We start from the raw sequence: 27,371 nt of genomic DNA on the forward strand, positions 1-27,371 counted from the left end.
CAGATAGAGAGAGAGAGAGAGAGGTCAAGATAAACATGGTAACCAAACATAGTGGCTGGTAGAGCCTATGAAAATAAACCAATGCACAAATAACATGAAAACATGAAAAGACATAAAACCTATTCAAGTAGAGGAGAATTGATCTACTTGGAGATATGTTTATCATCTAAGTAGAAATTTGTGACGAAGTGTTGGTGTTTTTTTTCTAAAATACAATGGGAATGAAGCTTGTAAAGTATGACAATGACTGATTTTCACGTTTGAAGGATTGAGGAAGAAGAAAGAAAAATGTGAAATGTAGCACAGGGATTAGAGCCTAATAAGATGGTGGGAAAAAACAAGGGGGGTGTATTTGTCCTAAAAGGCATATTTTCGTACCTGACAGCCCCTTTTCATAAAATTGAAACGTCTACCCTTCATTTACAATTTCACATAAACTTTGTATTTTTTTAATATTTTTCCCTTAAAGTTATAAAAAAATAAACTTTAAATGCCCTAAGTAGGGTTATTATTACAAATTAAAAACATTTAGTTCTTGTGCGGCAATAGGCAGGTTCCGCCTACTTTGATTTCCCGAGATGTTTTTATGGTGTCAGCCCGTATGGGTCAGTACTTTTCAAATAGTACTGTAAGGGCAACTCTCTGAGATGATCCAAACCTTTCATCTGATGGACGTCTGGGAATATGACTTTTGTGGCACGACACGTATTTTACTATTAACGACGTGGCTCATCAAATGGACGGTTTGGATCATCCTATGTTTTGATCTGTGCCGTACTTTTTAAACAAATACTGGACCACAGGGGGCATACACCATATCAAAACTCTGATTTCCCAGCTTGTCCGCGAATACAAATTTCACAGCTAGTGAAACTCATTCCCGTTTGCTGGTGAGTGGGGTTGGAGAAATTCCCACTTTCTTATCCCACCAAACAGAATGAATAACAGGTGATATCGGGAGTACCACACATCCGTGCAATAGGGTTTAAAGCAGGGCTTAAGCCCCTACGCTCCATCACCACCATCTACGAGTACCCTCACTGCCGAAAGTGCCCATCCTGCCTGCAACTCTTCATCTTGAACCCTAACCCTAGCCATCCCACAATGAGAACCCTCACTTCAAAAGCCCTCCATCTACATTCCTATTCTCTTTCTCCAACCTTCCTCTCTCATCATTTCCTCCTCTTCCATTCAAACACCAACCAAGAAATCCATAAAAAGAGAGTAGGAATCTCTTCATCTTCCCATTCTTCTCAATCTTCTTCTTCTTCATCTCTTTCATATCGTCACCACGATGAAGAGATCCGAAACGTAAAGGTTTCTGTTTGGTGGGATTTCGAGAACTGTTCCGTTCCTGTGGGCGTTAATGTATACAAAATCACTCACCAAATTACATCTGCTCTCCGATCCAATGGCATTAAGGGTCCCGTTACGATCACTGCTTTCGGAGACGTCTTGCAGATGTCTCGGTCCAATCTGGAGGCCCTCTCTTCTACTGGAATTTGTCTTACTCACGTTCCTCGTGGTTAGTAATTCCTTTTTTCCTCCATTTCTATCTCTCCAGCTTAAATGCGTATTTTTCCTTTCTCACTTCTGTTTCCTGCTGATATTGTAAAACAATTACATACCGTTTGGATACAAGGGTTTTATAATATAGGATTGTAAAATCCTGGATTTTACAAATTAAAACCTAGATTTTATACGCTAAAACCTGGACTGTACATTTTTAGGATTGTAAAATTCAGATTTTAGCTTATAAAATCCAGGTTTTCGCTTATAAAATCCAGGTTTTAGCTTGTAAAATCCTTTTTTTTTTTTTGTGGAAAATGCAAAATTTATTTAGCAAAAAAAAGGATGAGGAGTTCCAAACAACAGTTAGACTTATTTCCTGCTGATATTGTAAAACAATTAGTCTATTTTTTTTTTTTTTTTGGGAAATGATTTCAGCGCTCCGATGTTTTGATAAACATGCGCCCACTTGTTTGTCGTGTAGTATTTAAAGGGCTTTAAGAGCATTTTGAGAACCGTAATATCCTACATCCCTTTAAATACTACATGACAAACAAGTGGAGCGCATGTTTATCAAATCACTTCGAGCGCAGAAATCATTTCCCTTTTTTTTTTTGGGAATGCAATATCTTTTTAAAAAAAAATGGATATGGGAATGCAATATCTGTTTAGCAAAAAAAAGGATGAGGCGTTTCAAACAACAATTAGTCATAATTTTTTTTGTGGGAATGCAAAACTTTTTTAGCAAAAAGAAAAGGGATGAGGAGTTCCAAACAACAGTTAGTCTTATTTCCTTCTGATATTGTAAAACAACTAGTCTTATTCTTTTGTGGGAATGCAATATTTGTTTAGCAAAAACAAAAATGGGGAATGAGGAGTTCCAAACAACAATTAGTCTTATTTCCTGTTGATATTGTAAAACAATTAGTCTTATTTTTATTTAGTGGAAATGCAAAATTTATTTAGCAAAAAGAAAAGGGATGAGGAATTTATCAGAATGGGGTGTGTGTTACAATTACAGCTCTCAAAGAATTGATGGCAACTAGAGAAAAATCAAATTCAAGAGTGTAGAGGAACTTATCAGAATGGGGGTGTGTGTGTTAAACACGCCGCCTTTAAGGTACATTTGACTCTCCTAGCCCGAAATCTTGGTGTGACATGACTTTTTAACATCTACCTCAAACATACAACAATCCTTCGCCTTGGAAGGGCGCACTCACAGATCCTCAACTACATGAATGTGGGTTACATTATATGCCCACAATGTAGCATAAGAGGAGTCCTTACATCGAGTCGCACTAGAAATTGACTTCCTAAACAGGAAAAAATGGATAGAAAATGGCTAGGTGGGTAACCCACTTACCCTAATAGTAAACGAATATAATTAATCCAATCAAGACTGTTGTAAAACAAGGAAGAAGTTGTAAAAGCTCATAAAGGGTAAAGATATAAGATAGAAGCAAAACTAGGAGTGAAAGATAAGGCTTAGTGGTCCAAGACCAAATGCCACCCCTACCCACACACTAACACGCACGCACGCACACATGCCACACCATGTCATGCCCTGATAGGACTCAATCTAACTCAATACATGCTCACAGTAAAGATATACCTGATGGCCATGCCCCTCTCATCCTCTGGTTCCTTTCCTTAGAAAACCAACCGCCATATAAATGCTCACAAAGTTTTCTCTCGACTTCTGATATTGGATTAATTTTTGAAGCTGAAAACACAATCCAACATCTTAGAAGAATCCTTCCAAAAAGAAAATTTGAAACATATACGTTTCATATGCCTTTTCAAAGGCATATAAAAATAACAGTTTCTAGATGAAAGGTTAGATAAATGTTAAGGCCATTTCATATTCATATTGTAGTGATTCCTTCTAGTATAGCTCAAAGCAACGATGGAATTAAGAGTTGCCTTCTTGTTTTGTTGTATCCATTAATGTTGAATTTGGAATTGGAATGGAATCAAGAGTCCTTATTGTTGAACATGATCAAAAGTCCCTTTATAAATTGTTACAGAATTTCATTTTCTTTGCCTTGGTATGGATAATTTCATGCTCTATCCAAGGAGTCAATTGATTCTTTTTTTTTGTTGCTATGCCTTCGAAACATGATGTTTCATTCATAAAAGAATTGGTACTATGACGTTCAATTTGGGTTAAAGAAGTTTTCTGATCAAGTAAGGGCGCCCGGTAATTGTGTTTATGATTGCCAACATTTCCTTCTCTCCAAGTTGATACCTTGAAGCTTTGCTCATTACGCCTTGCTTGTGAAAGCTATGGATAGACAACCTACTGGCATCAAAACTACATCAAGTACTAGTCTTAGAGGCCTATTTTTTATGAAAAAAGTCTTTGGGTAACTTTGCAAAGAAAACATCAACATGGAGCTAGTGGTTGTCTCCGATGTGCTAAAGGTGATCCTCCCTTCAGTAGTCCATCTAAATATTGTTGTTGCTTTATTTTATTTTATTTTTCATGGCAATGCAATAAGGGTTGCAATGATCTTTTCATTGCCTTCATTGTATGCAACTGCAAAAAGAGCATCATAAGCTTTTATAATACTTTTGAATTAACCACTTAATAATACTTCCTGTTCTCTTTAAGTTTGTGGAGATACCTCTTCCAGAGGTAGTGCATCAAGTGGTTAAACTTTTATAGAGAAAGTACCAGGGTCTTTTCCAATACATTAAGAAGGGTACAAGGAATAAACGTATGCCCACTTAAGTCGGGACAATCGAAAGGCAAAGGTCTGTAAGTCGGGACAAGTATACCTGCAGTGGTGATGTTCGCTGATCTAATCAGATCAGAAAAGGCAGCAACATTAGCAACAGTTGCAAGATCTTAATTTTTCACCATCGTCTTTGTCGAATCTTCTAGAGGAGAGCTTGGATCCGAAGCTCATGCCTTTGTTCCCATAGAGTTTGCATGCTGGAAAAGCTAAAATAATCTCTAGAGCGAGCGGAGGGAGATTTTGTGTAAATACAACAGCTCATACCCCACAAATGGAAGGGTTAGGTTGATCCAATGGAGCTGATTTTTTGTACACACCCTATACATGATGGGGCCTTTCAAATGAATGCTTAGGATCACCCAAAAAATGTTGGCCCACCATGTTTCCTGCACTCGAGTGAAGGAACTGTTCCTCATATACTATAGCTCGCATAGCTTATCTGAGCAAGTCACTATCAATACACCATCTCCCATGTTGTTTGACTCATCCAACCCATTCATTCCATAGAACCTCACATAGATAGGGTGTTCCTAACAAACCATCTTCATACAATCATCCTAACCATTCGATCTGTAGAAGCTCAAAATGGACCCATTTTCTAGACGTCCATTTTAAACCTGCACAAATCAACGCTTACCATGATCCTATGGAGATGATTTCTTAGGGACACCCTATCTATGTTAGGTCCTATAGAATCAATATGTATTTATCTGATATATATATATATATATATATATATATATATATATATATATATATATATATATATATATATATATATATATATATATATATATATATATATATATGGGGAGGGTGTTTGTGAGCGGCCCCTCATATAACCTTATATGAGGTGACGGTTAGAAACACTGTGGGCCCACATTTTTGGGGTGATCCAAACCATTCATTTCATAGGCCCTGACATAGATAGGGTGTGCCCAAAAAATCAGCTGCATAGGATCATCCCAACCCTTCGAACTGTGGAGGTAAAAAATGGAAAAAATTGATAACTGCCCATTTTCACCTCCCCAGTTCGAAGGGTTGGGATGATCCTATGGAGCTGATTTTTTGGGCACACCCTATCTATGTCGGGGCCTATCATATGAATGGTTTGGATCACCCAAAAAATGTGGGCCCACATGAGTTTCTAGCCATCACCTCATATAAGTGAGTATGAGGGGCCACTCATACTCACTTTTCCCTATATATATATATATATATATATATATATATATATATATATGGTATAAAAGGGAGAATATAGGCTACAAAATTTTCTAGCAGTCACCTCATATAAGTGAGTATGAGGGACCACTCATACTCACTTTTCCCTATATATATATATATATATATAGAGGAAAAGGATTGTACACTCAAGCGTACCAAGCTTATGGTACGCTCGAGTGCCCAATCACATGTGGGCCCCCTTTGTTAGGATGATCCAAAGCATTCATTTGTAAGGCCCTTACATAGATGGGGTGTGTACAAAAAATCAGTTCCATAGGATCATCCTAACCCATCCATTTGTGGAGGTCAAAATGGACAGACACTGTGTGTCCACAAATCTGCCCATTTTTGCCCTCCACTTTTGGAGGGATTAGGATGATTCAATGGAGCTGATTTTTGGTACACACCCTATCTATGATAGGGCCTTGCAAATGAATGCTTTGGATCACCGAAAAAAAATGTGGGACCCATGTGATTGGGCACTCGAACGTACCATAAACTTGGTACACTCGAGCGTACAATCCTTTTCGTCATATATATATATATATATATATATATATATATATATATATATGTATAAGGGAGAATATAGGCTACAAAATTTTTGCTACAGTTTCCGAATTTTTGCACTAAATTCTGAAAGTCTGAATTGGAATTTGATTTTTTTTTTCTAAAAAAGGTAGATTTTATTAGAGAAGGATCAAGTGATTTTACTTTGGGCCCTAACAAATGAATGATTATTATTTTAAAAATACACCATTCCTTTATAGATGGGAGGGTTATGTAGCTGCGTGTCCATTTCTAGCCTTGTCACTCTTTCTAAATTTTACGGGGTTGCCGTGTCCGACACTCCGTTGTCTGTGTCCATAAATCATAGCAATTATTTCAATGGTCCATATAATGTTTTTTTCTTTTGTTCTCATCGGTAAAACTTCTTTGGATTGAATGGAAATCTCCATTTGCCAAATTTTAATATGCACACGTGCATGCGCGCACACACCCACACACAAAACGACATTCCCTAGAATGTTCCCAACTTGAACTACTAAACATTGACCACTCCTCTGCCCTACTCCCACTCCTGTTCGTGCCCATGCTCTCTCTCTCTCTCCACTTATGAGGTTTCTACTTTCTTGTGTGAATGACTTTCCAGCTTTTACGGACCACTCTGATCGTCCCTAGAGTAAATTATTATATAAATAATTACTTGCTGGTGCCTATTATGGGTAAAGTATTGTAATGAAAACGTCCCCCCTTGGTAATTTAAATGATCTTAGGCTGCAGTTTTCAGTTGCTCGGTCATATATAAGCCTCCACTGCATGGGATTGAAGTGAACTAGGCTTTTGGGCACAAACTCCTGAAGGGCATCTTATACAACAGGGAACTTGTTGAATGAGCCAAATTTTAGGGTAGTTGATATAGACCACTGGAACTTGAGGGAACTTGGTAACTTGGCCAAGTAATGAGGTATTTGAGCTATATGACGTGCCGTGCTTAGTTCAAGCTGGTGAATTCATAAGAAACAAAAGTGAAGAAATATGAATAAACAGTTGACCAAAAACACTATCTCTTAACAAAAGAAAATAAAATAAAAGATTAAAAATAGCAACTAAAATTTTCTCCTTTCGTCTCTTTTGGGTTTTGAAAGGGTGATTATAGGAAAATGACCTCATTGTTGCTTGTCCTGTATTTATTATTTTGGTTACACTTAATGAGCAACATTGAGTCATCACATAGTTACTATGAAACTTTAGCATGAAGACTTATTTCGTATATGGCAGTTTAGGCTCCAGTGCTAAAATGCCATGCTAGTCAAGGTTGGAACTGTTGAAACCTGTTAAAGTATAAAAGATAAATAACACCTTTCTCCAACAGCTTAAGCTTTTGGAGAAGTTGGTAAGTTAACATGGTATTAGAGCCAAAGGTCTCGAGCTCAAACCTCCTGGATAGCAAAAACCCACATGTGATGGTCGGTCCAAAGTGGGACCACATGTGCCACGTGTTTGCCAAGTGGGCCACACTTGCGGGGGAGTGTTAAAGTATAAAAGATAAATAACGCCTTTCTCCAACAGCTTAAGCTTTTGGAGAAGTTGGTAAGTTAACAAAACCTAACGTGTCACATAACTGGCATCAACCAACATCGCAGTCTTCTACAAATTGAACAATTAATTCTGTTAATCCCGTTATGCACTATGTCACAACCCCAACCTGACAACACAAGCTAGGGACGTGAACGTGACAGCATGTCCATAGGGCTCAGTTCCATAAGCATGCAAGGTCTTTAAGTGTTTCTCAAATCGCATAATAGGACAATTCTAGATAGTATCAATGGTAATCAGATACAACTCAATTGTCACAATTTAGTCAAAGTTCTCAATAAATCCATGAAACTCATACTATTCAGTAAAATGAAAAAAGCTACGATTGGTGGGCACGGACACGAGTGTCGACACGGACGCAGAGTGTCAGACATGCAAACTCCCAAAATAGAAACAGGGACATTGCTAAAATAGAAAGTACATAAACTCCCAAATTTAGAAACAGGGACACTTCTAAAATAGAAAGTACATATAATCATGATTTGCGTGCACAGGTTCGTGTGCCGAGTTTCGACACAGATACAAGGTATTTGACATGGCAACCCCTAGAAATCTAGACAGTGTTACACTCATACACGTACATACATATAAAGTTATTGACATCTCTAGCAGCACATTTAAAAGTGTCTAAAGGAGTGTCGACACGTGTGGGCACGGGTGTCGTGACATGTCGCGTGTCAGCAATAAGTTTGAAGTGTCGGATAAATCATAGGAAAAAAGTATGAACCTTCAAAACAAGGAATTAGAATCCTCAAAATAAGTTCCTAGTTAACAAATAAGAAGTGAGAATAATTGAAGTGTTTTCATCTTCTAAAATCTCCTCTAGGTATTTCCGTCGGCCTTGGAGCGAAGTAACCCGACTGCTCATCTGAAACAAGGTAAATGCAGAGTGAGCTAGACAACTCAGTAAGCATTCACCAGCGTTAACTAGCCGGATCAAATGTGTGAGATTAAATATTTCAAAACAGAGTTTTCAAGAAAATCATTCCCAGAAATGCAAATAGGCACATATGTTATAAAATGATAAAAATGCCAAAATCAATGTTTCCATAGTTTTTGCAAACTCCATTTGCATAAAACAATTCATAAATCTAAAACACTTTTGAAGATCTACTGCCAGATTTGAAAATCTAAACACTATTGAAAATCTATATCCTTTTGTGACTACGGCCACACTTCCCCGTGGCAGGGCCAAAAACTACATATTACCCCTGTGGCAGGGTCAAAAACCACATATCATTCATGTGGCAGGGTTCACAGACATACCACGTGGAATAGAAAACGTGATCATGCTACCAATGTTTTACCCCTAATTGGAAGGATCAGATCATAGTCAGACTGAGAGTCTATTAGGAACACAAACTATAATATATCCAGAGTTTTATAAAACAATTCAAGAGTATCACAATGCGTAATACTTTCACAATCCATAGTCGGTACTTTAAGCATCCAAATCAAAGAAATTTTCAATGAAACAAGTCAAATGACTATTTTGCATATTTGATCCGAATAATTGATTTAAAATTTTTCCATTCATCAAATAAGATTCAATAGTAGGTTCTCTTTTAAAAACTATTTGAATGTCAACTGAGAATCAATAGAAACACACTTATTTCAAAACCATTTTCACATAAAACGATTTAGGAACGATTTTCACATAAAACAATTTTCAAAAGTTATTTTTTAATAGATTTACAAAGTTATTTGATATAAAATGATTTTACTTGTCAACAAGATTCAATAGTAAAATTACCTTTCTAAACTAATTTGAATATTAAAATTGCTTTTAGAAAATAACATGTTGAAATACAGCAACGAAGGTGGAAGATCTCTTACCAAAAACAAATTTCCTTTTGAAAATCCTTTTTTGCAGGATCAAGATCATTAGCCCTAAAAAAAGATGGATCTTTTTCAAGGAGAATCTCATGGACAAAACCTCGGGCCTTACACACTTGCATAAACTCTAACATGTATTTAGGAATTCCATCTTAGGCCCTTGCTGTTTTTTTCCTGCGAGCATGATTAGAGCCCTTTTTATACATTGATTTTTCAACAGATTGTTGAGCATCACATTTCTGCCTCTCTTTGATTCTCTCAAGCCCGATCCGATCCTTCCACATCCTTCTTTGCAGTTCTCTCGGTTCAATTTCCTCTTCACTTTCCTTTTCTTCTTATTATTTCTCTTTCTTTTTCTTGAATGGGAGAGATGAAATTTTGTTCTTGGCTGTTGGTGGTTTTTTTTTTGGGTGGGGCGGGGTTGCTAACTTTTCTTCTTTCTTTTTTCTTTTCTCTTTTCATGGGATATATACGAAAATGAAATTTCGAAGAAAGCTAACTGTTCTTTTTTTCTTTTTCTTTTTCCTTTTCATGGGATATATATATATATATATATATATATATATATATATATATATATATATATATATATATATATATATGAGAAAACGGTTCCTACACATATGTGTAGATAAGTTATCTACACACTAGCTTAAACTATAGTGGGGGCCAGATTATTTGGGTGATCCAACCATTCATTTTTAAGGCCCTCACATAGATAGGGTGTCCACAAAAAATCAGATCCATAGGATCATCTTAACCATTCGAACTGTGGAGGCAAAAAATGGACTAATTTGTGAAGGTTTAAAGACATCCATTTTACCTCCACAAATCGTAGGGTTGGGATGATCCTATGGATCTGATTTTTTGTAGACACCCTATCTATGTGAGGGCCTTTAAAATGGATGGCTTGGATCACCCAAACAATGTGGGCCCCCACTGTATTTTAAGCTAGTGTGTAGAGAACTCTCTACACATATGTGTAGGAGCCGTTTTCTCTCTCTCTCTCTCTCTATATATATATAGGATATATGGTTTGTGAGCTAGAGCTCACAAACCATATATCCCATAGTTGGTTTAGTCGTCCAACCCCTAGTCAAAAACGATTTCAAAGAGGGAAATCTCTCTTTCTATTCCCTCCCTCCCTCTCTCTCTCTCTCTCAAGCGAAATGGGTAGTTTCTCCTAAAACATAGCCGCAAGGGGTCTCTCTCTCAAACAAAATGGAAATGGAGAGCTTCCCCCCACAATATAGCTGCTAGGCTTGAGGGGAAATCTTCTTTTCCCATCTTTCAAGGGGTCTCTCTCGCAAACGAAATGGAGAACTTCCCCCACAATATAGCTGCCAGGCTTGAGGGGAAATCTTCTTCTCCCATCTTTCTTATAATAATCAAATTCCCTCTTTCTAATTTCTCTCCCCTAAACTAGGCGCATGGCAAGCTTTCCCCTTTGACCGAAATTGAAAATCATCTCTCCTTCCTCTCCTTTTCCTACAAAGTAGGATCTATGATTTTCCAAAACCAAACTAAAGATTCTAACCCTAACAAAACTACTAATAAGCATCCGTACCCTAGAGTTCAACTAGGACCCCCCACGCCACCCCCACCCCCACCCCCGACTCCACACGTTTCCGACTTCCTAAACCAACAAAAATGGAAATTTAGCAACCACATTTTAAACAAAACCTTAGCGAAATCCTCTCCTTTCACATATGTGAATGTGTAAGAGGGACATGTGTTACAGTTTCTAGAATTAACAATGCTTAAAATTAAAACTCATTAGGTCAATCACTGACTCACCCAAGTCAACTTGGTATTGTCTCTAGGTCAATCAAAAACTTGTGTGACTCGTTCAAGTCATAAGAGAAAATTATGCCAGATCAATCATTGACTTGCTTAAGTCAACCTAGTTTTGCCTCGTGTGAGATCTTGTCTGATTATGAGTTTTTAACAGTGAAAATTGGGTAATTTAAATTGATTCTAATTTATTTTGGGTTTGATGATCATGCTATCAGGCATCTTTTGCCTGAAACCTGGTTTGAGAAACTTGGATGTCTATTCAGCTAATATCGAAATATATGTTTCTATACTTTACATTCAACAATTCTCCTTATTTCTTGCCTAGAAAATCAACTAAAAACTGAATGATCATCAATTACCGGCTCTACGGTTTTGTTATTGCCTGAGAACTCTTGAACAGGAATGGGATTTTCCATAACACAAACAGTAGGCAATTGTTGGACATGATAGTGTATCATTATTACCTCGATATACTGCTCTTTATTATTTTTTGATGTTCTTTTTTGGAGGTGCAGTTTGAATCACCTTTTACAAAAATAAAATTTCTATTTAAGTATCATAGTGTCATTTGCATCTTTTGAAAATTTATCTTCACTCCTAAAAGAATCTTAATATTATTATTCCCTGATTCAATTTTACTCCTAAAATTTATCTTCAAATTCTAACGCAGGAGGAAAGAACAGTGCTGACAGATCTCTTCTAGTTGATCTTGTCTACTGGGTGTCCCAAAATCCGCCACCAGCACATCTTTTCTTAATATCAGGGGATAGGGATTTTGCAAATATTCTCCATCGTTTAAGGATGAATAACTACAATATTTTACTTGCTAGTAAAGAATCTGCTCCAGGTGTTCTTTGCAGTGCTGCAAGTATTATGTGGCCTTGGAATGGATTGGTTCGAGGGGATACTCTTACCGGCAAGCATTTTAACCACCCTCCTGATGGCGTATATGGTTCTTGGTATGGCCATTACAAGGGGCCTCTTGATGACCCGTTCGTGGATACGGACCATCCCACTTGTTCTCAGTTTGAGGACTCTTCGGAGCCTGGCACGGAGCTCAAGACTCCCCCAATTCCTAAGACAATAGTGAATCGGATTCGACTAATATTGAAGTCATACCCTAAAGGTATCAGCCTTTCGGATCTTCGCTTGGAGCTGGCGAAAAAAAAAGTATATATGGATAAAGAATTTTTTGGATATAAGAAGTTTTCGCGTTTCCTTTTATCAATGCCAAACATTTTGAGGCTTCAACATCCTCGTTTAGGCGAAGGCCAGCCATTAGTGCATGGAATCCATGGAAAATCCACTACACTAGTTGATTCCAGCCAACAATTATCTGCAGCGGTGGAAACCACTGATCGCCATGACCAATTGAGTGATAACCAACCATTAGCATTCGATGTCCACCCAAAACCCACTGCACTAGTTGATTCCAACCAACAATTATCTGCAGGGGTGGAAACCACTGATCGCCATGACCAATTGGGTGATAACCAACCATTAGCATTCGATGTCCACCTAAAATCTCCTCAACCATTTGAGTCCAATTTGAAGTCATCCACCAGGTTAGAAGTTACTAATGGACACAAAGACCACCCTATAAGTATAGATGCGAATGAGAAATCATCAGTGACACCTTTTCAATCAAAACGAGAAGAGCTTTCCCTTGGCCGTGAAGAGATTGACACATGCAATGCTGTTGTTAATTCCACTCTTAAGTTGGAACGTGATTCCATAGCAGAAGAGGGATTTCTTCAGAGAATTTGGAGAACTTGGTTTGTCCGTAGAAGTCACCCTGATCTGTTAGGTTCGACTTCAAGTTCTTTTGATGTAAGAAAATCAGTATTAGAGGATAAAGCTGCTATGCATTCTGAAATTAATGATGACAAGCCTCCCTCAAAATCAGGCCTTCTAAACCAATTTGTGAGGTGGTGCCAATTTTGGAAAACCAGAGAAGAAAGTCCTGCTTATAACTCTGGTTTTTCTAACCAGACCAAGGATAGCCAACATACTGATGAATGTGAATCTGTGACTCCGATGAGCCGTCAGTTGGAAAATCTTGATTTATTTTTGAAGTATTACTTTTGGAATGACCTGGAATCATTTTTAAACACTCGCAAGGCTTTAGCTCTGATTTCCCGATCAAGAACCAGGTACCTATTACTTCTAAGATTTCTCTATACTGTTCTAACCATTCTGCTTTCTTTCTCTTCTATCCAAATTCATCTGCCAGCCACTTTTATGCTCGAACTCTGCTGTTTGATTCAACTTGCTGGCATGAATATTTCAGTTGCCTACTAATCAATTCTCACATCTTTTATTAGTGAACACAAACAAATACATGTATATTCTCTAGGGTCTTGTCACGCACATATATGCCCCCCCTCCGTCCCTCTCGCCCGTGGGGGGACTTAGAGATCGATAAGTAATGGTACTAAATCGTTCTGGGAAAGTAGTGATGGTAGAATATCGTTTTGTCCAGATCTAAACATTGATCAGGAGATCTGTTGTCAGGTTATTATCATCCTATAGCATCTTGGCCTGGAACCACATATTGGTGGATTAATCTCAGTTGTGATTTGTCATCGGCCTACTCCCATGTGGCTGAAGAAACACTTTCAGTCTGAAGCCAAAAATTTTAGCTTCCAAAGGCGATCAATGCTCGATTCCTTCAGAGCAGCTTTAAAGGTATCTTCCTATGATTGTTGGCAATACTGGGTTGAATTATTGAACATGCATCATGCAACTTGTGATGGGTCACATTTGTTCCCTCATGATGTATAAGTCATGACAGTCAAATCGTGCCATGGTGAAAAGCAGTAGCTGGGTTATAACCTCCAAGAACCTATGGCGTCATGTCTTCAGAAAGCATGATTAGGCTATAAGATGGTAAAAATTAAAAAAAAAATCATTCAAAAAAAAGATGGTAAATTTTCATCCTTTGTTTAATTATCTGAACCTCTCTCCTCCCTTTTCTCTATTCTTTCTCACTCCTTGCTACTCACTGAGGAGCTTCATATGTAACGGCGGTTATGGAAATTGTGTGTTCAGGAATAAGTTCTAATGGAAAGATCAATCATGTAGAAGTTGTACAATCTGTGCTTTATTCCTTAATGGGAGCTGCCCCCTTTTTTGAGTCAATAGCAGTTAAGCTACTCGCAACCAGGGAGTGACAATAGCAATCCCCTTTACCTCCTTGACCGCAGAGCCTCCAGAAGAAGAAGAAGGCGGTCTAACCATCAATTCTCGAGATACATATTTATCAATCGATATCCACATCTTGCGAGTTGTCCTCCCCCCCCCCCCCCCCCCCCCCCCCCTCACTTCTACTACTAAAGCATCAATTCTGCTATTCGAAACAATTCCGTTTGAGCAAGCATGAGAAGGTTGTCCTTTTATCTATCTTCCTGCTCTATGTTATATAGAGTATAGGCTAAGCCACCTCCAGCAATAAACAGCCACTACCCAGAACAGTACTCTAGTCACCATTTCCGCTATTAATCAGTACATTCCTGAAATCACCCTGCAAACCCAAATAAATGATCAGCCTGCATTGGCCTCCCTCCAATCTCAACCTTCCACCAGGTTGATGGAAAGGCTTTATGTTTCGGTTTCATTTTGTGTTTTGGTTGTGCCGGAAATGAAAACATGTTGGGCCATGGTGATTCAGATGGTAGAAGGTGTAACTGACCTGTGAGTTGAATCCCAATGTGCCTGGTGAATTTGACCTTCCTTTGGGCATGTTGAGGTAATGGATCACTGAATATACCTGTGTGCTGGTATATTGGGATTTGATCCTCTTCAATAAAATTTCATCATTCAAAAAAATAAAAATAAAAAATTGACCTTGCCCTTGTTACGATTTGAGGGAGCTTGGGTGAATCAGACGTGCCTGGTGAATTTGACATTATGCATTTTGCTGTTTGCAACCTTACTATGAAATAATACTGAATGCTAAGAAAGAAATTTGTACACTTGATTGTCTCCTGATTATGCAAAAATAGTGTTTGCCATTGGTGTGTGTGTCTAGTTCCTGCTGATGGTAATTTAGTTTTCTTGCACAATATGAAACATAAGCGAGATTATATTTTTATGCTGTTCTTAACTTGGACTAGGTTGGCTCTTGAAACTGACTTTAACTGGATCATCTTGTTTGCATATTATAGTCATAATCATGGTTTCAAATTTCGGTTTTGGAATGTGTTCAGTTAGACCTGGCAAACGGGTGGGTCGGGCCGGGTCAACCCGCAGGTGATGCGGGTGCGGGTCACACGGGTCGGGTCAGGAGATGACCCGCATTTTTGCGGGTCAGAATTTAGGTGACCCGCCCGGCCCGCGGGTGGGCCGGGTCAACCCGCGGGTCACCCGCAAATTCAAACAGTTGTTTATTTTTGAAAATGTTATCACTAGATTTTGATGAGGGGGGTATGGCCGGCACCGTGGGATGATCCAAACCGTCCATTAGATGGCCCACAGCCTAAATAGGTTGTGCCCCAAAAATTATTTCAATAGGTTGATCCTAACCCTCCGATCAATAGAGGGTTAGGATCAAGTGATCAACCCTCTAACATTCAAATCGGAGCCTTGGAGGGTTGGGATCAATCGGAGGGTTAGGATCGATCAGAACAAATCTCAAAAGAAAATAGAAAAAATAAAAATAAAAAAATTTAAAACCCTATACGGCATTTCTGATAAGAATCTGATAAAAAAACACCTCAAAAGCGATTTATCAAACCCTAGCCCGGATCCGGTGGGATCTAAACGGAAATCAGGATAAAGAAAACCTAACCTTGGATGATCTGCTACTGCTCCTGGAAAACATACTCTCTGACGAAGAAGCAGTCGGCGTCCTCCACAAAACCACCATATCAACAAAAAAAGAACACAAGAGAACAAATACCTCTACCAAAATAATAAAGACTTAAAACCCAGATAAGAAAACCACCATATCCCAAAAAGGAAATCTCTCCACATGAAATTCTCACCCCAAAACCACCATTTCAGCAGCAAAAGTAGCTACTGAAAAAGCAATATGTGAAGAGAACATACAACCAAACAAGCAAAGAGGCCAATACAAAAGGCCAAAAAGACACTGATACAGATAGAGAGGAAGAAAAGGAATCAAATTTTTCAAGAAGAGGTATAAATTTTTTTCTTTTTCGATCTCTGTGTTTGAGTGATTGACTGATTGGACTGAAATATGTGGGGATGATCAGAAAGAACAAGACTCTTGCCTTATCATTTTATTTTTATTTTTATTTTTATTTTAAATTTCTTTTTTGTCGTTTTTTGCGTGTGAGAGAGAGAATTGGAAACGGGCGAAAAAGGGGTAGGTTTCTAAAGATGTGGGCAGTTAACGACCGGGTGCCCGCGGGTTGACCCGACCCGACCCGTGTTTTTGCGGGTTGGGTCACCCGCGGGTTAGTTTTGACGGGTCACTAAAACTCAGACCCGTGCTCGCAAATTTGCGGGTGGGTCGGGTAGACCCGCGGGCACGGGTCGCTTTTGCCAGGTCTAGTTTCAGTCCTCTCACTGAAACCGGCCGGAATTTTGAAATTTCGGTCGAAATTCAACGAAATAAAAAAAAACTAATATTTTATGTTGTTTCGGAATGCGTTTTGCCGAAATTTCGGGAAAACTAAATTTCGGTTGAAATAAAGTACGGTTTCGGGTATTGCTGAAATTTTAAACCATGGTCATAATCACCATGGCTCCTGAAATTCGAGTACAAAATTGAAAATTCTTTTCAAAATCATGTAGACTTGTTTCTGTTCTGAACGTCATGTACCTTAAAATTTTGTGTATCATTTAGATCCGTTTGGGATGTATGATGCGAACCAGATCCCGGATGCTATCATGCTTGTAATCATGGGGGACTCCTGGTCCCTTTCTCATGTACTTATAAGTATGATTTATAAAATATCAATGTCAATTTTAAAAAATAAAATAAAATCCAAACTGATCAACATGCGGCGATCCGCTAACTCTACGGCCGATGGTCTAGCGAAAGAAGGGACGCTTTTGGCCAATACTCTTACGTTGTTTGATGAGTCTTTAGTGGGGGTAACTTGATCCCTCTCGTTTTGTAATCTGTTATTTTGGGTCTCCATTGGAAATATTCCAATGGTCTGCTTCGTTGTATCGGGGACATCTTGTTCCTGTCTCTTGTAAGCTCATGGTTATTGGAATGGAACTGTTGTCTTTCAAAAAAAGAAAAAAGAAAACAAAAAATTTGATCATCACATTTGGGTTTGATGATCTTATAATGCATGTTTTGCTTCGTTGTTTTTTTATCAGGGAACAGTTGGTAAAAGAGCTACAAAAGGATGGTCCTTCGATTCTTAAGTCTCTCCATGCAAACCATTTTCATCGGTTGTTAGATATGTTAATTTCCGAGAGGAAATGGGTGGATGAATGTTCCTCTCAGACATTTCCTTTTAAACTTATGCTTCCGGCTAAAACAAAGTGCATCAATCCATCCCAAGCTCGTGATTCAAATGGATTGCATTCAATTTTTTTGGGTACACCTCAACCCCACTTACAAAGACTACCAGAGCATGGGCTGGAGAAACGAGAACATACCCCCGGGCCAGTTGCTACGGAAAATGTTAATCCAAAGCAACCTCAAAGTCTCGCTGAGTTGAAAGTGTGGCTCCAAAAATTTCGTAATGGCACCGGCAAAATTGAAGTTGAGGATTTTATGAGGCATTTTGAGAGAGAATTCAACGGGAAGATTGACTGTGGCTTTTATGGTTGTTCTACCGTGGGAAATCTACTCGCATCATGTTCATCTAATGATGATAACTCGGGCAAAGGCGGCAAGGATCCTTCTAATATGTCCAGACTTGAGATAATAGCTGATTGCCAGGAACTTCTGGCGGAGATGTTAAAGAAAAATCCTGGAGGATTTAATATGGGCACTTTCAAACCAACGTTCCTTGAGAGGTATGGGTATAATCTGGATCATCAAATGCTTGGTTACTCTAAGTTGGCGTATCTGTTACTGAACATGCCAGGGGTGCCAGGGGTGAAATCCGGGTCTACTTTTATTCTGCCTGCTGAAAAAGTGCCAATGGATGTCAGCCCCGAAAAATCAGCGACAGGAGAAATGCTTGGGAAGGTAACTAACTTGGATGTAGCAGAGTCAACCGGGAGGAACATCGGGCCTGACCCGCCTGCTGAACAGGACTCTGTATGGGAGGAACTTGGGCCTGTTTCAGAGGGATTTTTCCCTAGGACCGCCCTAGAATCAGGGCTTGATGATACTGGGTTGGTTTCTGAGATGGGTGTCCCAGGAGATGACATAGAACCAGGTCTTCATGGAAAAAGCAATGAAGAGTTGGATAAGCAAGTGGACTTCAATGAGTTGCTACCTTTTTCAGATGAAGAATTTTCGGATTCAGAGGGTGAAAATCCAGATGTGGACAGATCTAAAGGACAGGATAAGCACAAGAACAGCGATGAAGACAGTTCATTACTACAGATTTTGGATTCTTGGTATAGTACTAAGGACGGGAGTAAGGACCAGTTGAATGTTGATGAGTTTGCTGATGGTTCGAAAAGCAATGGTTCAAAGCCTTCTAGCTCATCTGGCGTTGGTGCTGAGACTTCCCTTGGGATGACAAATCGTGGGCTGAAGCTGAAATCTCGCAAGAGTTATTCTTTTGTTTCGGAGCCAATAGATGATAAGGAAAAGCTCATTGATAGCATACTTGTTAGCCTGAAGAAGTCGGATTCAAAGATGCAAAGCTGAAGGGCTTAGCAATGCTGAACTCCCTGCATAATGAAATTGAGTCGTAGTATAGCAATTGTTCGTCACTTTCAGTTTGGGAGTGAGATAGAAAAGTGGGAAGAGGAAGCCTTGAACCGATCCATTGTCTTGTTGATGCAATTTGTTGGTAGTTTGTTTTTCAGCCCAATTTTGGTTACGGGCAGTCGGAGAAAATGTGCGGACATATATTTTTCACTAGTATTCCAAGGTAAGGAAAAGAAAAGAAACTGACATGGTAAGATGGAGAAGTAAAGAAAATGGAAAACTTGTGAGATGAGCATTCAGTTGCTTTGAACTCCCCTCGCCTTGCCGGAGTCCAAGTTTCGCCCTGCCAAGTTGATAAAATTCTCATCTGGCACAGATAAGTGAATGATATGTTGACCTCCCAATTATTGACTCATCCGAGTCAACTCCATTTTACCAGGCTGAGTTCTAGTCCTAGTGAGTTATTTAAACATTGTCTTAGTGCCCTAATTGTAATAAAAATTAAATGGTCTTGTAGTAACAGTAGGGACCTTATATCTCTGATGATTTATAATGGGATGAGGATTGAAAATTGTTGAGAAGAAGAAATACGAGGTTTGTAATGGAATTGAGAACTTCGATGATAAATGGAAGAAAAAATAGAAAATATCCCACTAGAACATCGCAAATGCCCAGATTTCTATGGGGGCGTCTGATGCTTTAAAAAGCTTATTTATACTCTTAATCAGATATTTAGGATAATCCCATTAGAATTTTTTTGATCAATTATAGATCTAAGATACCATAGAGAAGGGTTTGTATTGATCTTAACTATACTTTGCAGTGTGCTTTACTGTGTAGATGTTTCATGGCCCAAAAATAAAGGGACTGTAAGTTTGTTTTAAGCAAATCATATAAGGACAACCATGTTTCCATAATAGGCATTTTCTTTCACAAGAATACCCATTGCCAAAGGAGGAATGCTAAACTGAAGGGGACATTTGCAAAAATCAGTGGCAAGGGCATCCCAAATGGATCCATGTATTCAAGTGTATTAATTGTTCATTTAGTTTTACATGTTTCAGGGCTATTATTAGGGGTGGCAATGGTTCGGTTTGGGGGTCAAACCGAACTGAACCGAAACCGAATTTTCGGTTCGGTTCCGCCAATTTTGCCACCCCTTGCTCATATTCATTGGAAATATTCGGTTTGATCCCCAAACCGAACCAAACCGAAATTTGAATCGGTTTGGTTACACCAAACCGAATTTTCGGTTCGGTTTCGACTCGGTTCAGGTTCGGTTCGGCCAATTTTGCCACCCCTAGCTATTATAAATGCACTTTGATTAGGTGGATTTATACCACTCTACCTCTAAGGCCTGTTTGTTTTAGATTATGACAACTGATTCTGGAGTCCCCAATCGATTATTGAACTCAAATTTAGTGCAATTTTCAGTCCAATAATCATTTGGGGACTCCACAATTGGTTGTCATAATCTAAAACAAACAGGGCCCTAGAGATGGAAGAGAGAGTTTTGACATTTTTTCTACTTAAATTCTACTCCAGTGTCAATCCTGCCCCTTAATTCGGTTCGATTTTTTCCAACAAAATGCTAAAATCAAGCATAATAGAAATAGGATGCAAATTCCAACGCCAGATTCTGGCAACCCAAACCCACAGTAAGGATAAAGGGATATATGTGGAGAGGAAATTTGTTTATATCAGATGATCTTTTTCCTTTGTATAATATGGACCACTGCCGCTTGTATAATGAGGGGTCCTACAATATTGTTGGCCATCACAAGCATGGTTTCAAATTTCGATTTCGGAATGCGTTTCGGTCCTCACCCAAACCGAAATTTCAGCCGAAATCCAACGAAATAAATTAAAATAATATTTTATCTCGTACAAAATTTCAGGAAAATATTAAATAAAGAACAAAATCGAGAGTTTTGAGAGTTATCAGGACCCAAAAATTGATGGTCTGAATTTGATCCCAAAAGTGACTCCTCTCCTTATTCCTAATATCAAATCACTCTCACCTGGTCTAAGATTCTCTTATTTGGCCGTTGACGGCTTGTTTTTGAGAGTTACAACAGCTAAGGAGAGAACTTTAAAATAAAGAAAGGGTGCGAGTATCGAAACAAGACATGGGAATATATAAAAAAAGAGAGTAAATAAACATGGTTCTTTTGGGGAAGTTATATAGTCGCTCCCTTTTCTTCCCTGGGCCGGCCGCCTCTAGTGCACTCATGACCAGCCTTTTACACTACAAGCGGATGGCCCAAATAAGAAAAAGGGGGGAATATATCATTTCCCTTCTTTTTTACTTGGTTTACGGGTCTAAAAGCTAAGATTCCAAATCAAAACAGCAAAAAGAAGAAAGCATATAAAGAGTGAATGAGGAACAAAAGCACTAGATATGATGCAAAATATGCCCAAGATTACAAAATGATAAGCATGTAGAAAACAAGCGTATATGAGTGCCCAACTGCAGCCAAAGCTTTCTCCGAACCTATACTAAATACAGTGAAACAAACATCAGGCAAAGAAGGATTTGAATTTGAAGAAGAGACCCCTCCACCAGCTGCAGTAAAGAAATCATCAACAGTTGAGGACCCAACTCCATCATCAACAAAACATAACTTTTTATTGATTTGATTTGATTTGATTCCAACCCAATCAACCCATAGACGAGTATGATAATCACAGAAATAAAAAAGGGAAAGGCATCTCTTTTTTAATTTAAAGTTTAAAAAGCAAAGCAAAGCAGAAGCTAAGAGGGAAAAAAAAAAAAAAAAAAGGAGAAAGGAAACCAGAGTTTGCTGGGATTGCTCACTAGAGCTATAGAAATCCGTGAGTTTCTTTACATCTCCACCGTATATGATGTGGGTCGGGTGATCAGGATTGTTAATCTTGTGGGCCACCCCACCATATGGTTGTGACATAGAGTACGTGAGACTGCCTTAGCCAGGATCTTAAAATGTTTTAAGCGAACAGTCCACGTTTTGAAAATCAGATCCAATTTCGATGGTTAGTAACAATTTAATCCCTGAAATTTTGTGGGCTATGGCCGACACTTTCCAGACCCAATAGCTTAATGGTCTCGATCACTATACACATCCGGAACATCATCCATTTTACTCTTTGCTAAAAAAACAAAGATGGCGACTGATATTGACACTGCCATGTTTCATAATTGCACAAACTCAGCTTGTCTTTTCTGTTTTAATTGGCTTCTGAGAGCTTTTTTTTTTGGGAACTGAAATAACCTTTGACAGATGCTTGATTAATGGGATTTGCTAAAGTCCATCGCAAATTGCGGCTGGTCTGAAGTGAGACAGACCAGCCGCGAAAAGCCTTTTGCGATGGTCGCTAGCAATTCCCTTAATTAATAAGAGACAAGATGAGTTAGTGCAATTATCTAAACATGGTAGCGGTAATATCAGTAGCCGAAAGAAAAATAAATGGGTTGTCTCATTGCAGGATAGGTTTTTATCGAGATATGTGATTCTTGATTAGTTCTATGTCTTCCTCAACAAAACATTTATATTCATGAAATGAGAATAAGTGCAATCCCAGAACTACACTTATTCTCTTTTTCGAAGCTAGAGTTTTTGGGATAGAACTCATCCTGGATTATAGTGCCAGAAACAATATATAACTCATAATCCAGAACCACGAAGTATATAGAACTACAACTATTATGGTCTGATGCTATGCATGGGTGTAAAATGATGACCCCCATACGTTTGGGTAGAGATGGTGGGCCCCACCCACCAAAACTTAGGTGTAAAATGGCAGGACCCATCCATAAAAAAAGCATGAGGTGTAAAACGGTAGCCCCACTCCATAATAACATGAGATTTAAAATGGTAGGCCTCACCGTGGTTTCGGTGGAGATGGTGTGCCCACCACATCAAAACATGAGGGGTAGAATGGTGGGCCCACACATTATAGCAAGAGCTGTAAAGCAACTATAGAATGGTGGCCCCCACCCATGCTATGCTTGGGCCTAAGCCCCACCTTATCAAAACAAAGCATGAGGTTTAAAGAAAAGGTTTTCCGATAAAAAAATTTCTTGGAAAGAAAAAGAATGAAACATGGTTAGTACATAGTAAATATTGACTTCTCATACCTTATGTTGGCTGGCATGACCGGATGTTGGCAACGGCCGGAAAGTAACAGCATCAGTTTCCCCGGTCGGGAGAGGAACTGCCGGATTGCTGTTAATAAATGGAATCCCACTGCCGGAATCCGGCAACGTCGATGGGACGGACACCGGAGAAGGGCTCGGAGAGGTGGCTGGAGGAGTAGATGGGAATGGCCAAATGTACACTGGAGCGGAACGGAAAAACCCACCAGGAACAGGCGGAGGAGCGGTCGAAGGTGCCGGAGCCAAATCCTCCGGCAACCTCTTCAAAACTCTAATTGCAACCTTCTCCCCCTTTTGGCAGATTCCTAGAGATCCATTGTTGAAAGAGAAGTAGAAGAAACCCTCCCGAGAAGGATGCCACTACAAAGTTACTGAGTCAGTGTAGAGTTTTTTCCCTAAGAAAACACTAATAAAATTTTCGAAACAAGTTATGTGGATTAAAGTATGGAACCAAAAGAACACAAAAAGATACATGAACTCTAGTAATTAAAATGGATAATACAACGTCTCTCTCTCAAGTTTTTAGTACGTCTCAGGGAACAACAAATCCCACTTTCTTGGTACTAGAGAGACAGGGAAACCTTGTGTAAGAAAGTGAGAACTATATAAAATGAATAAAAGGGGTAGGAGAAAAATACCGTGAAAGAGGCAGAGCTGGCATTGTGGGAGAGAAGGGTTGCTTGAGTGAAGTTGCAGAGGTCGAATGCTCTTTTGTTTTGGAAAATGTAGAGGTTGTAGAGATGCTTGTATTTGAAGACTGAAATGGGAAGAAATAATTAGTAATGAAAAATTGGTGTTAAGAGATGAAATGCTTTTGTTTTTCTTTGTCTACTTACTGAGAGAGTCTCCTACATGGACTGTGGGATTTTTCCACTCTGCAAGTTTGTCAACAAGAATGGTTTTGGAGTGAGATGGTTGGAAAAGGAGAATGAAGGTGAGCAGAAAAAGGAAAGATAGTTGGGTTTCCATGGAGAAGACACACACACTCTCTCTATCTGGGTTTTTTCTCTGTCTTTTTTAGGAGAGTTTGGGGAATGGGGGATTTTGTTCTTTGTTATGTTGGAACTTGGAAGGGAGTTGAAGAGAGAGAAAAGAGGTTTTGAAATGCTGGTTAGAAGGACAGGGTGAGAATAAATGCAACATTGTCGTGAGTGTTTGCTTTTTAGTTTCAGTGGGGGACAGATGAATGCTGAATTGAGGAAATGTGTACAGTGAAAGCAGGTTTAGATTTTTATTAGTAAAATATTGGAGTAAATAAAAGTGAATGGTTCTTGGGAGGGTGGAGAGACATTTCATTCTAAAATGATTAGGCAACATTAATCGACACTGGAATCTGTGTTGGGGAATAATTTTCTTTAGACTTGCTCTTTTATTTTATGAAAGGAATCCCCCAAAAGGGATCCCTCTCATGCGTCTTGAATTTGAGACTTATTAATTTTTCAATAACCAAGAAGAGGAGAAAGATAAATAGATACACCCAGGAATGAAAAATGCTGAATTAAAGATTATATTACTAAAAAATACATAAAAAGGTGTAATGTGTATATTGACACACAGGTCTCACAAATCTGTTCTCCCATCATGGCCTGTTCATTTGGGTCACCCCTTTTCTCCCATTTAGCAAAGGGTAAACAGGCATTGGTAACTGAAGTGAGTTTATAACCCTGTTAAAACCCAACAGTAATTTAATCTTTTATCTCTATATGGGAACTTCTGACATCCTCTGATGAAAAACCCACCATCAACTATTTGGACTTTTCTACTCACACTTTGGCTGTACTCCTTTGGCTTCTTCTTTTTTACACATGAATGTGGAGAGAACTGGTCCCAATCGAGGCTTTCTCTAGCTGTGTCTTTTAGGAGAAAAAAAATAAGGGAGATGATAAATTCGCACCCCCTATAAGATAATTCGCACCCCTTTACCGTGAATTGCCGTCAAAAAGCGTAAAAAGGAGGTGATGTGGCAGACTTTAACTCTTTTTTGACATCAATTCACGTTAGAGTGGTGTGAATTATCCGACAGGGGGTGCAAATTTCTCATCACCCAAAAAAAAAAAACATTTCTTCAAATCTCATTTCTTCACGGATCCAACAAAATCAATCTACCAGTTTATAGACCGGGTTTTCCAAAGAACACGTGGTGCTCTTTGCTTCGCTTGGACCGAGATCAGATTTTCCATGAGCTCCAAACATTTCTGAATGTTAATCTTGTAATTCATTTGCCTTACTACCGCTATGGATCTTCTTCACCTTTTGTAAGTTGAATGAAAAATGACCATGTAAAACGAAAAAATGTACGTGACTATAGATTTGACTGTGAAGAACTAGATCCCTCGTATTGAATATAGTTCAAAGGTCAAACAACGTCGTAGATCATTGCTTACCAAAGTTATGTCTAAGTATGTGACCACTTGTTTTCTTTCTTTACTGCCCAGAAAAAACAAAACAAAAAACAAAAACAATTGTCACCTATACACAGCTAGTTTAAAACCGCATGCATCCACATTGCCAAAATTACCGTGGTCTAGTTTTGTTCAGCATAGTTGTAGTGTTGTATCCATCGAAGTAATGGATACCATGTATCTTGTGCACCCTTTTGTCATTTGTGCACTACATCTTTGTTGGATTCTCTCCTTTTTTGTGACCTGCTGTTCACTCCTTTTGTTGTACGGCTGTTCTTCCTATGACCATACTCCAGAGAGGGCCCATAAGAGGGGAACCTAGACTTCCGCAATCACCTAATTTGGGCAAAGTGACCAAACCATTGGCTGACGAATCTCGGCTGCGAGCGATCACACAGTTGGTTTCATGCTTCATGTATAAATTGGCCGAATTCCGATGAACCATGGCTGGTTCTGGCGTGCCCTCGCATGTAGATCGTCGGCCAAGGTACTCACTAAACACCTTGATAGTCAATATTCATGCCCTAGCACATGAACAACTTGATTGGCAGTTTACCTACTGGGAGCACTGCGAAGCCTAAACCCAAGTTGAGGAACAGCTTGGAAGATGTTCATGTCAGTTGCTAAACAAAGCCTAAACCCAACTTGAGGGACAGCTTGGTATATAGAGAGAGACGGATTTCATAACACCGAAAAATACTCTTCTCAAATAGTGAAACCAAAGTTCACACTAGCCCAAGATCAACAACCAAAGTAGAAGAAGAACAATCACCGAAACAAGATGTGCTTCAATATATGATAAAAGGAGACAATACAAGACAAGAACAAAAGAGGGAAGAAAGCTTCAAAACATAGAAAATATAGGAAAGCTTCAAACACTAGCTTGCACAAAAGGAGCTACAATGGAGGTCTTGCTTGGTGGAGAATCTCTACCAAATAAAGTTAATTAGAATAGGCTTAGTCAATGGAAGGTAAAGAGAAAATAGCTTAGGTAAGTTGTAGTGGGTATGGGAAAGTGGAGTCTTTAATGCTCAGGGAAGTGGTGGGTTTGGAGTTCCAAGTATGGTTTGAATTTGAAATAGGAGGTAGTGGGAAAAGATGGAGCAAACATGTGTGGGTCACACATGTGCAAGCTAGGCAAAAAGACCAACATGCCATGGACACAAAAGTACAATTTTGTCCTCACTACATCACTCAAAATAAAAATAAAATAAAGCTATCCAAAAAATACACTTTAAAATTTAACATGGTAGATGTTCCTGTCTGTTCCTAAACACTCTACTTAATTCCGAGCTAGATTAGGAAAATAATTTCATGATCTTTTTTGAACCGTGTTGAAATTTTTTTTTGAAAATGGCAACAGAATATATATATATATATATATGTAAAAACAGAACCGAGGTGGTCCTGAAGGAACAAAGATAATACAAAGATAGCAGTACAATAATTCATGGAGGTAGATAGTCAAAGCACTCAAACGCGGCCCGAAAGACTCCTTTCTTGGCAAGGGTGTCTGCTTCCGCATTGGCTGATCTCCTGACATGGCGAAAAACTATTGAGGAGCCCTTAGCTCTGTCCTCTATTTCCTCTAAGAGAGGCAAAAATCGCCAAGGGGGAGAAGCGTTACCCGAAAGCCAGCGAATAACATTTAAGGAATCCCCTTCGACGATAATTTTGTCGCACTCTAGACGAGGCATCGAGAGAAGCCCGCTATGAACGGCTCGGACCTCTGCCTCGTTTGAGTCTGCCACTCCGATAGGCCCCGAGTAGGCCCAGAGGACTTCCCCTTTGTGGTTTCTACATAACCCCCCTACTCCTGCCATTCCTGGATTGCCGATAGACGATCCGTCAAAGTTAAGTTTCAGGGA

At 39.0% G+C, this 27,371-nt stretch overlaps 2 protein-coding genes across 2 annotated transcripts; one reads left to right on the forward strand and one right to left on the reverse strand.

Moving 5' to 3' along the window:
• The first annotated feature begins 850 nt into the window (after positions 1 to 850).
• On the forward strand, positions 851 to 19,772 carry LOC143888202 (Putative endonuclease or glycosyl hydrolase). The gene is made up of 3 exons (XM_077392554.1): positions 851 to 1,525; positions 11,881 to 13,363; positions 17,508 to 19,772. Exons 1-3 carry the CDS (start codon positions 1,105 to 1,107, stop codon positions 18,961 to 18,963), a joined length of 3,360 nt encoding a protein of 1,119 aa, XP_077248669.1. The 5' UTR covers positions 851 to 1,104; the 3' UTR covers positions 18,964 to 19,772.
• Positions 19,773 to 21,342: 1,570 nt separating this feature from the next.
• On the reverse strand, positions 21,343 to 24,231 carry LOC143887346 (Cupredoxin superfamily protein). The gene is made up of 4 exons (XM_077391444.1): positions 23,938 to 24,231; positions 23,740 to 23,858; positions 23,084 to 23,461; positions 21,343 to 21,532 (listed from the first exon to the last, which is right to left on the reverse strand). Exons 1-4 carry the CDS (start codon positions 24,068 to 24,070, stop codon positions 21,461 to 21,463), a joined length of 702 nt encoding a protein of 233 aa, XP_077247559.1. The 5' UTR covers positions 24,071 to 24,231; the 3' UTR covers positions 21,343 to 21,460.
• Positions 24,232 to 27,371: the final 3,140 nt, after the last annotated feature.

This window comes from Tasmannia lanceolata, unplaced genomic scaffold (assembly GCF_043159265.1).
Source record: "Tasmannia lanceolata isolate RefF3 unplaced genomic scaffold, GAP_Taslan_0.1 ptg000012l, whole genome shotgun sequence".
Lineage (NCBI taxonomy): Eukaryota > Viridiplantae > Streptophyta > Magnoliopsida > Canellales > Winteraceae > Tasmannia > Tasmannia lanceolata.